Source organism: Nanorana parkeri, unplaced genomic scaffold, assembly GCF_000935625.1.
Source record: "Nanorana parkeri isolate BGI_ZX_2015 unplaced genomic scaffold, ASM93562v1 scaffold216, whole genome shotgun sequence".
In the NCBI taxonomy this organism is placed as follows: Eukaryota; Metazoa; Chordata; class Amphibia; order Anura; family Dicroglossidae; genus Nanorana; species Nanorana parkeri.
In genome coordinates this window covers 1,145,320-1,161,192 of record NW_017306484.1, presented here as the reverse complement: position 1 = coordinate 1,161,192, position 15,873 = coordinate 1,145,320, and the positions used below count along the sequence as shown (strand labels likewise).

The window sequence follows — 15,873 nt, the reverse complement described above, 5'->3', positions numbered from 1 at the left end:
TACAGGTAGGGTTGCCACCTTTTCCTCCATCGAAACCTGAACACTCTAGTGACGCACAAATGAGTTGTGGCTTATTCATATGTAATTAGCACCACCCATTCATATGTAAATATCACAGTTGAGACATTTTCAGTGGGGGGCCAGTAGCCCCTGTCTTAATTTTGGTTGCCCCTGTCTGCCTGACATCTTGTTTCCGGGTCTTAGCTGTCATGAAACCCAGACACAGCATTTAAAACCCGGACTGTCCGGACAGGTGATACCCTAGTCTCAGGGCCAGGGGGGTGTATCTGTGTCACAGGGCCTGGGGAGAGAGGCAATTAAAAGGTAAACATTTAAAAAAAATATTTGTGAGGTCTATTTTTAATGTCTTGTATCTGGATAGATTGGGGGAATTAAACAGCTATCTGTGGCTCAGTTAGAGAGATTTACCCTTACTTCCTGTTCTTCTGACTGTTTTCCCAGACAGGAAGAGAGAAAAACGATTATTGGGGAGGGCAATGGGGTCACCTGCCCGGGGTGAATAAAGAACCTTTAAAAATATTGTCTGTACTGTGGAGATAGACCACTGCCAGAGGTCACCAGAACACCAAGGTCCACTTTATCGTTTCACATCCAATGGCAGCATATCGGAACCATATGCTGTCAGTTAACCAACAAAGACTAGTAACCAATCATTGCATTGTTTCTGCCTGATGAAGGGACCTCATATGGTTCCGAAATGTGGCTATTGCTTGTGACACTATGTATACCTGAACGTCAATAAAAGACAGATCGATAAAGTGGACCTCGGTGTGCTGGTGACCTTATTACTTCTTCTACTGCAACAGGGACACAAGCAAGACCTCTGGTGGGCCTACGTTCAAGATATAACGGTGATGGCATGTCACCTATAGGACTTGGGGCTCCTAAAAATGGAGAAGGTACAGGAATAAGTTTGGGGTACCGTGGTCCTGGTGTATCAAACTTCTGCTCTTGTTTAACCATTTCTCTAAATTTCAGCCTTTTGCTAATGACCTTACATGTCAATACACCTTGCATGGTATTCCTTAACGTTCTCATCCCCTGGTGTGGGGGGGGGGACCTTTTAAGGTACGTTTATCTCATTTTAGACATGAAACATACTGTAAATGAAATCAATATTATTATTGACCGATCTTATTAAAAATACTCTAAAAACATATAGAAAGGCGGGTACACACCACCACAATGGCCCTACCATCAATCAATGCATACATCAAAAGACAAAATAAAGTAAAAGGAGAACTATGGGGTCAGGGCTTTTCCCCATAGTTCTCCTTAGGGTAACGGAAGGACACAAACTAGCGTCCTCCCGTCACCCTAAGCTCAGTATACCGCGAGCTACAGCTCGCGGTATACTGAGACGCCGCAGCCGGAGCAGATCCCGACATCGATGTGGAGATCCGCCCAGCTGCGTGAGTGACAGCTGGCTCTGCCTATCTAGAGGCAGAGCCAGCTGTACCCGCCCCCTCTCCCGTCCGTTCCGCCAGTCAGCGTTGGCAGATCGGAGCGGGGAGGGGGGAATCCAGCCCCTCCCCTGTCACGGCAGAGAGCCGTGACAGGATCAAGAAGTGAGCGAACGCCGGTATGTGTTCGCTCCCCTCCCGATCTACTGAGCCGACCTGTGACAGTCTCATTGTCACAGGTCGGCTAGAACTATGAGGTGAGTGAATAGCACTCACCTCATAGTTCTCCTTTAAGAAGTTTAGAACATTTACAGATGTTGATCGCTCAGTGGTAGGGAAATAACAGTACCCTCATCGCGTCCCATGAATAACGTTCACTTCTTCAGGAGATTGTGGATCCCAAATGGGTCTAAAAATGACCAGAAGGGGAAACCAACAGGAGATACCAAGGCTCCCCCTTAGATCTATTTAGGGTTGAGGTGCCACATAATCCCATCCAAAAACAAATTTGCCTTCCTGAGGTCAGTACGGGAACATCTACTACAAATAAATGCCAATGGTTGGATCGCTAGTTGTAAAGTACGGGTAGTGTTGAAAAAAAATGATGTTGCATATCCTCCTGAATGTATGAGATCAGTTTATGAAGGATTTCCCATCATCACAACAAGGTCTGACCATGTATATGTAAGCATGCCTTGTTCTACAAACAGGATTCACCAGTGGAAGTGATCCATATGTTTGATGTTGATGAACTACTCCATTTGATTTCCTATGATCCACAATCTTCTGAAGAAGTGAACGTTGTTAATGAAACATGTTGAGAGTACTGTTACTGCCCTATCATTGAGTGATACAACTGTATATGGTATAGATTTTGTGTGCCATATACAGTATGTGTGTGATTTATGAATTGATCAATTGTAGGGTCATTGTGGAGATCTTGTAAAACTTTGTTCCAGCCTTTCTTATAGTATTTTATATAATAGTCAATAAACACATTGATTTTATTTACAGTGTGTACTGTGTATAGAATGAGATATTTGTTTTGCTGGTGACCTTTGGCTTTGTCACAGTTTGGGAACCGTAGACACCGGGGAATGTTGGCTCTGGGGTTTATGGAACGGGTCAGGGTAGACTGAGAAGGAATATTGCCTGGAATGCTGGTCACAGGGAACCCAGGCACTGAAGTGACTGCACGTTACTGGGATGGTGCTACAGGAACAGGGTCTAAGGAGTGCCAGGTCTTCTCCAGAGCTCCTGAAGGTGGAGATGTTGCGCTGTAGGACAACCCCCAGGTTGCGGCCCCCTAGCACACCTGTGCAGGCACTGATGACAGGATACTGCAGCGGAGACAAGTGGAACAGTTGCAGCACTGAGACTCAGGATAGAAAGACTGGCATGGGTGAAGTCTGTTTAAACACTGCTGAGCAGGAGTAAAGGATACCGAGGTAATCAGAAGAGGGAGTCCGTACATAAAGGTGATAGGACCAGGGGTAGCCAAACCTCGGTCCTCCATTTGTAGTGTAACTACAAGTTTCATGAGACATAGCAAGACTGACAGCTACAGGCATGGCTCTCAGAGGCAGAGACATCATAGGATTAGTAGTTTTAACACAGCTGAAGGGCCACCCCTGCTCCAGATAAACTGACATGCCTGCCCAGAATCTCCCAACAGCCCTGCTTGTGTTGAGTGGAGCTTCATCGTTACAGAATCTGGCACATAACTAGGAGATCCGGGAGAGCCGGCAAGGACGGATGCAGTGATATGCTGGACAACATCCAATATCAGTAATTCGTCAACTTGCAACATGTTTTCCCTGTACAGTAAGATTTCTTCTACAGTGTGCAGTTCTACGCAAACGGCTCAGGTCAGAAATATGTTGCTTTATGACTTCATTAATTGCTGCATTTTAGTCTGCTGCCTGGGGTACCTTAGATGGAAACTAAGGCCTTCAAAAGTATTTTTTAATCATACTATGTATAGTTGATTATCTTACTATGCGGGTTAATGTTTTATAGACTTTGTTTTTATGTGAAGTTTGTAATTATACATTGTATGTACATTGGGCCAACCATACTTGGTCTTGATCTTTTCATTGGTACATGGTCTTGCATTGGGCCAACCATACTTTCTTGGTCTTTTCTTTGAAACATGGTCTTTGATTGGGCCAACCATACTTGGCCTTGGTCTATTTATTGGTACATGGTCTTTGATTGGGCCAACCATACTTGGCCTTGGTCTTTTTAGTGGTACATGGTATTTCATTGGGCCAACCATACTTGGTTTTGGTCTTTTCATGGTACATGGTCTTTCATTGGGCCAACCATACTTGGTCTTGGTCTTTTAATTGGTACATGATTTTTTTATTGGGCCAACCATACTTGTTCTTGGTCTTTTCATTGGTACATGGTCCTTCGGTAATGTCAGGGGCTGCATCTGAGACCCACTATAACAAGTGAGTTGACCACAACTGCTGTAGATGGTTGATCTAGCGAGTATCCAATTGCCTCTGGTGTGCTGGTTGCTTATTCTTCTATACACATGTGCTGAAGAGGAACAGGCTGACAGAGGAAAACCCAAAGAGCAGAGCAATGATTTATTAGTATTCTGCTGCTTCTTTACTATCCAACCAACAGGCTGTGGGTTGTGTTCTGGACCATGCTATGCTGCTGCAATGGTGGTCCAGGTCCTGTCTGCGCTGTCTGGCAGGGATACTTTGATTACAAGACTAGCTGAATAGAATTTAAATAAACTTCTTTGGTAGATAACGGTCCTCATACATATATTTCAGCTGTTTAGCTGCTTTACTGGAAATCAGTTTCAATGCCGCTGCTACGGGTGAAATATCTCCAAGAGCATTAAATGGCTACACTTTTAATAAATCTGCAGATTAACTGTGATTGCAGGTCCATTGGCTTTGTAATGACAAAATATTAATATATCTGCCGCTACCTTCTAAGACTCCCTTTATTACTTTCTCAGTTGATATATTATCAGGGACTGTTGAAGTAATTCTCCGTGTTTATCTTTCTATCTGCCTTGACTGCTGTGACTTAGCAACTCGATCCTGCCAATGACATCATTGTCGCAATCGCTCAGGATATTAAAAACTTTCCTGACTGCTTCATGAATCACAATAGATGGGATGGAAAAAAATAAAATAAAACTCCTCGGGGGAAATATTGATTGATATCCTTATTTCACTTCTTTATTTTTTTGCTAAAATTCAGTAGTGAGGTTGAAGGAGGCGGCTTTTAATGAAACATAATAAGAACCTTTTCAGCGTGATTACTTTAATGAACAGATCTTGGAAGTGACCTCGGCTGAAAACGCATGACGTGTACCCTTACCATTGTGTGCCCTTAAAGTCCATGTTTTATGTATTTCCAAAATTTAACCCCAAACTCCCTTCTCCCAGCATGCTTTTTTTCCCCCTCTACCTTGTTCCTGAAGCTTTTATTACTTTTTGTGACATCAAAACCAGCCTTGTAAAGCTACCGAGAGCTCAGTTCCTATTGACATAGGCACATCCCCAGAACTACATCTCCCAATAGGCGCAGGCCCATCCTTACCCTATATGCTGCCTGAGGCAGCAGAGTGGGGGGGAGTAGTTGTATGGCAGGGGGTGCTATTGATAGTGCTGGGGGGTGGCGGATGCTGCTGATAGTGCTGGTCTTGCTTTGCGGAGGATGTGGTGGGATGGGCTGCTGTGTTAGATGAACAGAGAGTTGTTTAGTCAGCTCACTGATGTCACTGGTTACCAGGAGCTTGGCGGGACGCCAGACAGTGTATCCCACTCAGCTCCCTGGCAACCGATGACATCGGTGAGCAGGATGGACGGGGCGTCACAGGTTGCTAAGAGCTCTTAAAATCCCGAGATGCTGTGGTAACCCCTCTGCTGCCCCCCTCACACTTGCTGCCCCCCTAATGAGATGCCACCTAAGGAAAACTGCCTCAGGCTGCATCATTATAGGGACGATCCTGAATAGTCCATTCCCTAAACAATCAAGCAAAACAGATGACAAACGCACTCATCAATTCGTCACCAGCTTTACAGTAAGGTGCACACGGAATGGGCTTTAAACAGTAAAATAGCAAAAAGTTTTCCTGGCACTCTCACAAGCTAGCATGTAAAAAAACTTGTCTCACACTAAGGTTAAAAACAGAGGTTTGGATACGCGTGTATCCAAACCTCTGTTTTTAACCTTAGTGTGAGACAAGTTTTTTTACATGCTAGCTTGTGAGTGTGCCAGGAAAACCTTTTGTCATTCCCTAAACAAAGTGCGTGGGGAAGATCTTGTGAGTCATGGAAGCAGCAGTGTTTTTGCTAGGACAAAGCTGGCATGGGAAAGAGAGGGGCTGGAGATAGGCAGAACCGGATTTCCCACAAGGCCAACCAAGGCCGGCCTTGGGGCAGCAGGGAGTACGGGAACAGCAGGGATGTGGAATTCCTATCTCCTGATGCCCAGGACATGCAGTTCCGGGCATTGGGCGGGTAGTTGTTTTCTACATTTAGCCCTGCTTTGGGCAAGCAGAGCTAAATGTACAGCGTCGCCAAAATCACTTGTATGCAGTCTGCAGGTCTGCCATTCTCCATGGGTGGGGGGGGGGGTTAGTAGTCCCTGCTTTGGGCAAGAAGAGATAAATGTACAGCGGGGAAGCCACCGCTTGTTTTGTACGCATGTATGCAGCCTGCGGGTCTGCTATTCTCCATGGGGGGTGTTGGCAGGTAGGGGAGTGCATTGAGGAACCTGGCCTTAGGGCAGCAGAGTAAATCCGGCCCTGGGGATAGGTGGAGCTCTGTTGTTCAGCAGGCACGGTTGACAGCGCTGACTGCTATTTCAGTGCATCAAGGGCACTGGGTTGTCAGATCAGGTTTGATGCACACTGGATCAGTGGGTACACATGCACTTTAAAGGAAATACGTATGCTGCTACTGATGATATCTCTATTTTACAATGCCGATTTCAGTTTATATTTTTTAAAGTATTTTTTGTATGTTTTTTTTTTTAGGGCACAAAAAAAATGGACCTCAACAAATACTTTTCCAGAGTGGGCTATAAGGGTTGCTGTAAACTGACAGACGTGCAAACACTTTCTGAGATAATGTATCACCACATCTTGGCAATACCATTTGAAAACCTCAGCGTGCATTGCAGGGAACCCATCTCCCTCAACATAGAAAGCATTTTCCAAAAACTTGTACTGAAGCAAAGAGGTGGTTGGTGCTCCGAACAAAACCACCTCCTCTTCTGGGTTCTCAAGACCATTGGCTACGACGTGGTCATGCTTGCAGCTCATGTTCACCAGCCCCATCTGGATGAATACAACCCATTTGCTACTCATCTCCTACTCAAGGTGACAATAGATAGCAAGGTGTACATTGCTGACGTTGGCTTTGGAGCCTCCTCTCAAATATGGCAGCCTTTAGAGTTATCGAGCGGGATGGACCAGCTGCAAGTTCCTGGCATATTTCGCCTCACGGAAAGTAATGGAACGTGGTTCTTGGACAAGATAAGAAGAACGCAAATGGTTTCCGATGGCTCATGTTCTGACTCTGAACTGCTTGATAAATCGAGTTATAAGAAGATCCACTGTTTTACTCTACAGGAGAAGACTATAGACTACTTTCTCGAGTCCTGCAGGTTCCACCAAACATCTCCTAAATCGGCCTTTGCCAACAAGTCTGTTTGTTCCCTCCAAGTTAGCGATGGCGTTCGAACGCTAGTTGGCTGGACGTACACGGAAACCAAATACAACTATCGGAAAGGTGTTGATCTGGTGGAACTTAAAACTCTACAACATGATGAAGTAGAAACAGTTTTAAAAGAAAATTTTGGCGTTGTTTTAGAATCTCAGTTTGTTGTAGCCAACAACCCTGGTAGATACACAATTTAAAGGCTAAAGGTACTTCCAGACAAGTAAACAGCAGCCCATCCAATCGATTCTCCCTGTTAGAAGGCTCCGCCTTGGGATGTCTGGCAAGGTCAGGAAATGCATACAGATGTGGGATTGTTTCCTGATCTAACCATAGCAAGCTGGTAGACCGAGCACATGTCTTCAGACACCCTTAGGCTACTGACAGGCAAATGTCTTATTAAGAATAATTGGCAGGGAGACATATGCCAATCTTAAAACATTCATAGAACTATGACGCTCTACATTTCAAATTTAGTGATCAGCAATGGAAAATGCTTACTTCACTTTTCTGATTGAGATGTATCCAACAAGATCAGTTCTTCTGGTGCTGAGGGAGGTTTATTACTGTGTTCCACGGGGAAGCTATCACGTACCTGGCTGGAGACTGGTTGGATGAGGAGGCTCCCCTTGCACCTCGTGTCCCCCAAACTCTGAGGATGGGAACAGAGCCTGAGAAACAGCAAGTAGCACGGTTGCCAGTGGATGGGGCAACACCATGCAGGGCAGAAGTCCATAATCTGTATCGGGTACAGCAGAGCCAAGGTCACACCAGGCAGACAGCAAGGTACTAGAGCAGTTGGCAGAATCGAGGTCAGGCAAGCCAGGGGTCACGCCAGTCGGGCAGCAAAGTACAAGGGATGAGGCAGAGGCAAGGTCCAGTAACAATTTCAAGGTCAGAAGGCAGGCAGCAATCAGGAGCAGTCAGGTTCCAACCGGGTCAAGATGCCGGAGCAGTAAACAGGCAGAGCAAACAGGATCACAGGTAACAGCTGAAAGACCATCCAGCAACTAAGCTCAGGCTGTGCTTGCTTTAAATAGGGAGATAAATTCAGAGGTACTGCATCACTTCCTGTGTGCCACATTAGCCCGGCTGTGCGCGTACGTCCCGATGCGCGCAAGTGCCCGTTTTCCTATGGTGTGAAAAACGGGACCGCGCACATGCGCAGTAGACCTGGTTACCTTACAGAAGCCCTACATAGCCAGATGCCTACTTGTACACTCTAACACTACTGTGTCCTCTAGTAGGGGTTGGCAGGAGGAATTACTGAGCATAGGAGGACCAGGATATTGAAACTCCTGGAAGTGCTGGTTTCTGAAGAGACTTCAGGCCATGACTTTGCTTCATTAGAAGGGTGTTCACTGGCATGGATATTGGTTGAGGTAAGTACTGAAAGGGTGATTAATATCATTGGCCTGTTTCTGGGTTATACATAGGCAATGTCTGAGCAAGCAAAACTGTGTTTTTCAGTATATTCCCAGTTTGAGATATTTCTAAAATGTTAGTCTTTGCAAATTGTATCTCTTGTCTCTGTTTGTGTCTTTTGGTTGTTTACTTTACAAATCCCCCCTCCCCCAAGGTTGTCTCATGATTCTTACGATCATGACTAGTTTTGTATATGTGCATGATTTTAATTGGTTTTTGCTCCGCCGTCCCCCTTTTAGTTTCACATATAACCTTTTGTTTTGACAATAAACTCTTTATTATTGTGACTCTTTATTCCCAAGTACTTGTTTGAAGCTGGCAGCACGATCGAATCCCGGGAAAACTTAACAAGCTAAGTCCTACCAGGAGGCGTGGGTTCGACGCCCACTACTGTGGGTTCAAGTCCCTTTGAAGTCACTTTTCTGAGGGGCCCTAACAACTACTTACTTTCTACTTTGCAGGGAATTCTTCTATTGGCAATTCTATTCAACTGACAGAGTCCCTTTAAAGCCCAACTCTGAACTCAGCCCCCCCACCAGCAGATCACTCTCCCCTATTTTCCCGCAGTATGTTATGCTGTTTTTATATTAATTTACTTACATTTTTCCGAAGTCCTCAGGTCGGTCATGTGACATGTCGAGTCCTCTTCGTCTTTAGTCTGCTCCTGGCAGTGGATGGTCCTCCAATTGCAGAAATCAGTGCTGACGTGATGACGTACCTGCTGCTTTCTGAATAAAGATAAAATGAAGGAAGGGCACTAGCCGCACCCACAAAGATTCGTCTGGTTCTGATAGGTTCCTCTATCCGTAGTAGGCTATTGTATTCAGCAGCCTCAGGACCCACCTGAACAGTAATTGCATCTAACTGGCTGCAGTCACTGTTTGGCCAACGATTTGCCACCCAACTCCTTTGACAAAAGTCGATTGAAAATTCAACGTTTGCCAAGTTGGGTAGTACTGTCAGGGCCACCCAGAGCTTGAATTTCAGAAGATTCAGCAGAAATCAGCGGAAATTCAAGCAGTGTATGGCCAGATTAGAGTAGAATTAAATCTTCATTTTTTTGTATATATCTACTGCTACTAAAAAATAAAAAAAAGTTACCAAAAAGGTTATTACTTAACTGTGTCTTCACCACTTGCTCCTTTCAGAAGATCTAGAGATTTCTGAGCTACCATGAAGGATCGTGGGGCGGGCGCATGTGCAGTAGTGATCTTCGGCCGGGAGAAGAGAAGAGACACAGGGTAACTCAATGCAGGCAGCGTGCACGCCGGACAGGCACCGTGGGACACAGAAGACACAGCAGTCAGCGCTGGATCAGAGACCGACATCGGCGCCTGAGGGACTCCTGAAAACTCCTGTAAAAAAGAAGATGATCGGATCAAGAGGCATTATTTAAGGTAAGTCCTTACACCAGCAGGAAGGGGAATTTGACTTTATTGTCACTTTAGGGAAGCGAGGTCATGACACTCTCTATTCAAATGACTTCCTTAGTCTTCTAGTTTGAGTGACACCGGGTTGATTCAACCCTGAAGACTGAGGACATCTTGTGGTCAAAAAGAAGTACTGCGGGGGCAGCTCTTGCGTTAAAGGTAAGCATTGAGTGTTGAGTTTTAGCTGCTTTTTTTATTGGTAAAACCTTCCCAGGGGACATTGGAACTAAATAAAACCCAAAATTGGGGTTTAAAAGAGAGCCAGGCAAAACTGGGCTCATGCAAGAATGTAATTAGTCGACTTTAAATAAAGATAACGACGTAGACTCACTTAAGGAAGGTTTAGTAATCTGAACATTCGTTCTTAAATGATTATGATTTTTGCAGCGTACAGAGGAAAGGTTTATATTTATAACCCTATAAAAGCATTTCAGATTGTTTCGTGTTTATGTTGTGTCAACATTTCAGATGCAAACAACGCTTGAAAAATGAACCATTAGTGCCAATTAAAGTGATCGCGTACAGCACTCTACTGGTTCTTTAATCGGAAAAGATGTTTGTTTTTTTTACTTTAAGAAGCTGGAATAAAACTTTGTTAAAAGCTAAGTTCATCTCATAGACTATGTTTTGTTACACTTATATTCAGAGAGTAACGTGAAACATGGTCACATCCGCAACCCCCCATTTACCTAAACTGGCGCTGACATGCCTGGCTCCACCCACACACCTGCGTCATTCAAAGATTCTTTGATAGGATTGGTGAATGGAGAATCAGCCACTGCGGCAGAGGGATTTGTAGCTCTCAATGCAATAGAAGTGCGGGGATGTCCCGCTTCCTACCGTCCATGTTGCTGAATGTCCATACTAAGCAACGGACATGGAGTAACATGGAAAAGAGTCTGCAGGAGACAGAGCATTGCGCCAGCACTGCTTTACTGACTCCAATGCTAAATAAATGAATAAATACACAAATACATAAAATAAATATTTACATAAATAAATGAAATAAAATAAATGAATACATTTAGAAAAGAAGTGCGCATTTATTATGTTTACTCAAAAAGTGAACTTTCCCTTTAAAGGAATTTTAAAAACTTAGCAGCCTTGCAGTGGGACTACTGCACTGCAAGGGTTAAGTGCTTGTTTTGTCTGGGGGGCATGGCTAACTAAAGCAGATTTACTCACCTGAACCTCAATCCTGCAGTGGTTGGCACTCATCTCTCCCTCCGCTCAGGTTGGGGAATGTCCCGTGGAGTCTTCATGTCTGATGCAAGTCATTGGACCCGCATTAGACCACCGGAGCCCAGGGGACAAGAAGCTGCGATGACTGGGGATCAGGAAAGTAATACAGCTTCTTTTAACCCCCTAGACAAAATGAGCACTTAACCCTTGAAGTGCGGGGGTAACCCCACTGCAAGGGTACGTTTTTTAAATTCCCGGAGTTCTTTTCTAAAAGCTGAACTCTGGAGAAGTTCCAAAAACTACCCCTGTCTGCTTTTTTTTGTCTGGGGTGCCATTAAAAAGCAGTTCCCTGGGGTGGCTGTGCTCTCCTCTTCCCTCTGTCGCTCCGACTTGTGGCTGGGCCATTGGAGTCCTCACTTACAATGAAGGACTGCTGGTCCTGCATTGTAGGTGATGATGCCAGAGTGCCTGCAACTAATGGACTGCAGAAGGGAAGTGACTTTGGGGGGACCAATCATATGGAGGGAAGGGAACCTGCGGGACCGAGGGGTAAGGTAAACAAAACTGCTTTTTTAATGGCACCTTAGACCAAAAAAAAAATTAGCATTTAAAGGAGAACTCTGGGCATAAATATTCTTAACCCTTGCAGTGGTGCTAACCCCGCACAGCAAGTGTAAGAGCTTGTTTTCATCTAGTGATGCAAAAAGAAGTTATACTCACTTGCAGCCTCTTCTCCCGCTCCGGTGGTCTAAGATCTTCTGAGTCTTCACGTCTTATACAGTGTATAGGAGATAAGGACGTCAAGGAACATTGTTGGAGTGGAGGAGGAGCAAGGTTGAAGGGACCGGTCTATCAGCCAGCTTGCTGTGAGGTCCAGACGAGTATAACTTTGTTATGTTTGTCCCTAGATGAAAACGAGCACTTAACCCTTTCAGTGCAGGGGTTAGCCCCACTGCAAGGGTTAAGAATATTTCTGCCCAGAGCTCTTCTTTAACTCTTGCAGCGCAGGATGCGACCTCCTGCATTGTACATACACTCCAAAGAGAAAATTCAAGTTCAGCTTTAAGAAAGCAAAGCCGTAACTTTATGGCGGATCAATAAAAGTTTTTAGAAGTGCATCTCTAATCTCGGTATGTTCTCGGGTCACTGGGACGCTTTATAACTGCAGAAACAATTTGCGAATCGCTCGGAGACGGAGCGCCAACGTCGTCTAACCTGCTGGATTGTTGTCTTGTTGATTTGACCTTTTATAAAGGTATCAGACTCAGGAGACGCTCCTCTCGCATTGTGGAAGACTCTTATGGCATCGTACACTGTGTATATATCTTATAAATGAAAGCCAGAGGGGAAACCCAACACTTTGCGAGTCAGCCGCCTTCCTCCCCGAGAACAAACGTTACAAGTAAGAAGAGATACAAATCCTCAGCCGCAGGAGAGGAAAAGTGGGATCTACATAGTCATTGGGATTTCCCATCGTTATTCAGAGCGACTTGTTCTGTAATGATGATGTTTCCTCACCAATCCAAATGGCTTCTTCAGTTTTAATTAGGGATGTACCGATACCGAGTATTTGGGCGAGTATCTGTACTCGCCCACATGCTCCCGATGCCTATCCCAATACCGGAACTTCTGGTATCAGGAAGCTGGGCGGCGAGTCATTACACACCACCCGGCTTCCCTATTGGCCAGAAAGCTGGCTCCATGCTCCCTTGTCACCAGGGTGCATGGAGCTGGCCTGCTGGCCAATCAGGAAGTTGGGGAGCGGGTAATGACTCGCCCCCTGGCTTCTTGATTGGCCAGCAAGCTGGCTTCCTGCTCCCTCGTCACTTGGTGACAAGGGAGCCAGCTTGCTGGCCAATCAGGATGCCAGGCGGCATGTAATGACTCGCCGCCCAGCTTCCAGATTGGTTGTGAAGCTGGCCAATCAGGAAGGCGAGTCATTACTCACCCCCCTGGCTTCCTGATTGACTAGAAAGCCGGCTCCATGCTTCCACATCAGCAGGTGACGAAGTAGGATAGGGACGGCTTCTAATCGGGAAGCCAGGCGTCGAGTCATTACACGCCACCCGGCTTCCTTCATGGGATTTTCGGTATCAGTATTCGGCATCGGTGCATCCCTAGTTATAGTAAATGTCAGGAAAATACCCCAACATTGAAAGCCACATGGGGAACTCAGTGCTGAGTGAGGCACTGGTGATGTAGTCCTGGCATTACAGGTGCATCCTGGGAAGGCTACATCACCAGTGCACTTCTGGGAAATCTCATTGGTAAGCTGAAAAATCTTGTGAGATCTTGAGGGAAAGGCATATTTCCTGCTCAGGTGATGTGCACTGTCACATGTTCCAGGAGGCAGAGCCAGAGTTCCAGGAAGTAAAAGGAGATGGATTCATCTGCCCTTAGTGAAAATGGCCACTGCGAGAAGAATGGGAAGAAAAAGAAAAATAAGACATGGAATGAATACAAAGCCGGCAATTATCTATAGGTATCTGTCTGTAGATTGCCACTACTAAACATTTCTAAAGGTGACTGTGTTGTCATTATGTATCAATTATGTATTGACACTAGGAGCTCAGCTTTGAAACCGAACTCCAGGCAAACAGGTAAATAGCATGTGAAATACATACAAAGGAGCTATTTTACTGCTATTGCTGTCTGTTCTGCCTCCAGCATGTAGAAATGATAGGCGTACCTACTTGCCATCTCAAAATCGGCCACAAGATGGAGCTGAAGAGAAAACATCTCTAGTTACAGCCGCTTCAAGACTGTTTTCCTTTAATAAAAACTCCCAACATCCCTCTGCCCAAAGAGAAGGGAACAAGTGCATCTTGGGAGTTCAGGTTCCACTTTAGAAAGAGAAAAGAAGAATTCACTGCCATCTGCAACACGTGTCTGGAGGGATGAGCCCAAAGCCCTCTTAGGTAGCGTCGCTGTTTCACCTCACCCTGGTTTGTTAATAAAGCATCAATATTTCACTCAGATTAGAAGGGTTTAGCTGCATGGCAAACTATACACAGGGCAACGTACAGCGGGGACAGAACGCTGTCCATCCAGTCTTGAGATTTAACCCCTTCATGACTGAGGCCCTTTTTTCATTTTTTGTACCCATGTTATATTCCACATTTTAGGCCTGAAAATGACTTAAAACCCCCCAACATTATATATTTTCTGAATGCCAAGAGCCTATAGAATAAAATGGTGGTAGTTGCAAATTTTTATGTTGCGCAATATTAGCGCAACTCCTTATTAAACCCCAACATTTAGTGAAAAATTTAATTTAATGCCCCAAAACACAACAGAATACCAATTTTTTAAATGACATATAAAAGATGAGGTTACAATGAGTAAAACGATACCCAACATGCATAGGTTACAAATTGCGTGCGTCCGTGAAACGGCGAAAAACTGCAGTACCCCAAAAAGTCAATAGAAGACGCTTTAAAAGCCCCCACAGGTCATCAATTTAGAGATACCCCAAAATACTGGCCCTAGAATTATTGCTCTCACTCCGGCGTGCGCGGCGATACCCAACATGTGTAGCGCGTTCGTCGTTTTCATACGTAGGCTCACCCGACACGTGTTTACGTGGCGACGCGAGGGCGGGGGACTTTAACATTTTTTTTTAATTATTATTAGATTGATTTTATTACATTTTAATTGAAAAAGCTTTTTTTTTTTTTTTTACTTTGACTGCTATCACATGGAGGGGCTTACAAGCCCCCCCATGTGATAGCAGATGGTGGTGACAGGTACTCTTTAAGGTGATGCTGGGGGTCCAAAAGACCCCCAGTGTCACCTTTACACTGGAAATAAGCTATTGAAGTGCAGATCGCACTTCAATAGCTTATAGCTGGGCTCCAGGAGCCCAGAACTGACAGCCCAGGGACCGGAAGTGATGCAATCTGCATCGCTCCCGGTCCCATAGAACGGGGAGGGGATCGATGAACGGAAGTTCATCGACCTCCTCCCCAGCTCCCCGCGGACACCAAGGACGCCGGTCCCGGGCCCGTAGGAGGGGCAACGGAGCCCGGGAAGCACGGCGGGGGTGTCCGGCGGGGGGGGGCGGCCCCTTCTTCGGGACGCAGAAGCGATCTGGCGACAGGTAAGTCGCCAGGATCGCTTCTGTTGTAAAGCCGACAGTCGGCTCTACAAGTTTAAACAGAGTCCCGGCGGCAAAAGTCGCCGGGAGTCTGTTTAAACAGCCCCGATGCTGGCGACGCACACTGTACGTCGTCAGTCACGACGGGGTTAAATGCCCCAGACTTGCCAAGATTGAAGAAAGAATACACGACTCTTGTATGAGGACAATATTTGCTCATCCCGGACTTCAGCTTTAAACACAACCTCCGACAGACGCTTTTTCAAAAGCTTAAACATTTCGTTTAATATTTGCGATTTGTTACATGTCTTTCAACCGTATGGATTGCAAATGGTCAGCAAGTTTCCCCGGACAGAGATTCCAGCATCTCCGTACCCTGGAGAATTCTAAATTGGAGATTCAGGGGTCAGGAGAGCGATAATCGGATTGTCATAGCAAGGCAATGAGAACGGATTATACGTGCAGGACACATTAATCCTGGAGCTAAGATGACACTATCCTATAAAGGGATTAACGACATAGAGCCAGGAATCTGATTTAACTAGCCGGGCCTTGTAAATTTAACAGGAGAGGCCACTTGGTTGGTTAGCTGGTCGCAATCAAAACACGCGCTTACA

At 45.4% G+C, this 15,873-nt stretch overlaps 1 protein-coding gene across 1 annotated transcript in view; it reads left to right on the top strand.

Moving 5' to 3' along the window:
- The window catches only part of LOC108786559 (arylamine N-acetyltransferase, pineal gland isozyme NAT-10-like), a 31,691-nt gene that overhangs the window by 817 nt on the left and 15,001 nt on the right, over positions 1-15,873 (top strand). The window contains exon 2 of the mRNA XM_018555877.1: positions 6,439-7,332. Within this exon, the coding sequence (XP_018411379.1) occupies positions 6,451-7,323 (873 nt within the window). The 5' untranslated portion in view covers positions 6,439-6,450 and the 3' untranslated portion in view covers positions 7,324-7,332. The remainder of the gene's footprint in view (positions 1-6,438; positions 7,333-15,873) is intronic.